At 53.6% G+C, this 2,317-nt stretch overlaps 1 protein-coding gene across 1 annotated transcript; it reads left to right on the plus strand.

The window, feature by feature from the left end:
* Positions 1-332: 332 nt before the first annotated feature.
* LOC122008556 (anthocyanidin-3-O-glucoside rhamnosyltransferase-like) lies at positions 333-2,116 on the plus strand. Its single transcript, XM_042564317.1, has one exon. The coding sequence runs from the start codon at positions 545-547 to the stop codon at positions 1,961-1,963; it is 1,419 nt and encodes a 472-aa protein (XP_042420251.1). The 5' UTR covers positions 333-544; the 3' UTR covers positions 1,964-2,116.
* The last annotated feature ends 201 nt before the right edge of the window (positions 2,117-2,317 follow it).

Genomic DNA, 2,317 nt, shown 5'->3' on the forward strand with positions numbered 1-2,317 from the left:
TATATTTTTATTATTATATTTATGAAATGAACAGAAACAAAAAGATTGGAAAGAATGGGTGAATGAGAGAAATTAAAAAAATATTATTTTATTTTTAATAGAAATTTACTTTTTAAATTTAGAAAATTATTATTTATCAAATTTAAATCTGGACTAGCTAAGATATCTAATATAGAGATTTTTTTAATCAATTTATTGAAAATTTATAATAAAATTATTAATAGAATAATTTACGTGGACGTTTTACGTTAGTATGATAGAAAGTTTACTAGTCAAAGGGGGAATGGGAGATGGGAGAAGAAAGTTCGGTAGCTGAAAGGGAGCTTCAATAGCTACACTCCTTTACATTAGTATTGAGCCTAAGCCCTGTCCGTTTCATCGATTGAATGCTTGTCGTTCGGACTACGTGGCCAAGCCTTTTTCTCCTGTGAAGCATCAAACGTGGCCACCCGCACTCTCTCTCACTCTCTCTATAAGAATCACGGACGCGCGCACGCCATCGATCCCACCGACAGCGCTGCGATATCGATCCGACAACAGATCAATGGCGGCTGACGACGCATCATTATCTTCCGCTACTGAGCCTCTCCGCGTGCTCATGTTTCCTTACCTCGCCTTCGGTCACATCAGCCCTTTCATCCAGCTCGCCACCAAGCTCTCCGCCGCGGCCGCCGGGAACATCCGCGTCACCTTCCTCTCCGGCGCCGCCAACGTGGAGCGCATCCGGTCGCTGCTCCCCTCTTCGTCCTCCGTCTCCGTTGTGACGCTGCACCTGCCCGCGATCCCGGGACTCCCTTCGGGAGTCGAGAGCACCGCTGATCTCCCCTCCGACTCCCCTGCTGTGGAGCTTCTGAAGCTCGCAGTCGACGGGACGCGTCCCCAGGTGGACGCGCTCCTTCGCGAGCTTCGTCCCCACGTCGCCGTCTTTGACTTCGCCATGCAGTGGTTGCCGGAGGTCGCGGAGCCGCTCGGCGTCCGCGCCGTGTTCTTCTCCGTATTCGCGGCCGTCTCCACAGCGTACCTCATCTCCCCCGCCCGAAGGCTCCACGGGCCGAATCCCTCCGTCGAGGACCTTAAGTCCCCGCCGGCGAAGTTCCCAGAGGCCTCCTCCATCCGCGGCGTGCCGGCCTACCAGGCGGCCGACTTCCTCTACATCTTCCGGACCCTCGCGGGGGCCTCCGTGTTCGAGCGGGCGCTCGCGTGCTTGTCGCGCAGCAGCGCCATCATGGCGAAGACCTGCGCGGAGATGGAGGGGCCCTACATCGACTACGTGGCTAGGGAGCACGGGAAGCCGATACTGCTGGCGGGGCCCATCACGCCGGAACCGCCGACGGGGGAGTTGGACCCGCGCTGGGCCGAGTGGCTCGGCGGCTTCCCGGCCGGCGCGGTGGTGTTCAGCTCCTTCGGGAGCGAGACGTTCCTGAGTGAGGAAGGCGTGCGGGAGCTGCTGCTGGGGCTGGAAATGACGGGGAAGCCCTTCCTGGCGGTGTTGAACTTGAACCAGGCGAAGGGGGAGGGGGAGGAGGAGGTGGGGCGGCTTCTACCGGAAGGGTGGGCGGAACGGGTGAAGGGACGGGGGCTGGTCCACAGCGGGTGGGTCCAGCAGCAGCACATCCTGCGGCACGATAGCGTGGGCGTGTTCCTGTGCCACGCGGGGCTGAGCTCGGTGATGGAGGCGGTGGCGTCGGGGTGCGGACTGGCGATGCTGCCGCAGAAGGGGGACCAGTTCCTGAACGCGAGGCTGTTCGCGGGGGACATGGGCATCGGGGTGGAGGTGGAGAGGAGGGAGGAGGACGGGGGATTCACTAGGGAGGCGGTGTGTTCGGCGGTGAGGGAGGTGACGGAGAGCGAGGAGGTGAAGGAGAAGCACGCCAAGTGGAGGGAGTTTCTGCTGGACAAGGAGAAGCAAGAGGGCTTCGCCGCAGGGCTGCTGGACGGCCTCCGCAAGCTGGCAAATCTGTAATTTATTTATATTTTAATAAATATAAAATAAATTGTAGGGTGTGTTTTAAATAATATAAAACTTTTAAGTCGCTGGTCGCAGGGAGGATGGATCTATCCGTAAATTATAGATTAAATAGATTGTTAATTTGAATGGATTTTATTTATTTAAAGATGGAATTCATCTAAATCAAAATTCTCCTCTCTTAATCTAAATCAGGGATGTTGGACGGCCTCCGCAAGCTGGCAAATCTGTAATTTATTTATATTTTAATGAATATAAAATAAATTGTAGGGGGTGTTTTAAATAATATAAAACTTTAAGTCGCTGGTCGCAGGGATGCTGGACAGTCTGGCAAATCTGTAATTTATTTAT

Source organism: Zingiber officinale, chromosome 8A (assembly GCF_018446385.1).
Source record: "Zingiber officinale cultivar Zhangliang chromosome 8A, Zo_v1.1, whole genome shotgun sequence".
In the NCBI taxonomy this organism is placed as follows: domain Eukaryota; kingdom Viridiplantae; phylum Streptophyta; class Magnoliopsida; order Zingiberales; family Zingiberaceae; genus Zingiber; species Zingiber officinale.

Bases quoted from the DNA above. Each gene is read 5' to 3' on its own strand.
- LOC122008556 (XM_042564317.1), top strand. From the start codon at position 545: ATGGCGGCTGACGACGCATCATTATCTTCCGCTACTGAGCCTCTCCGC.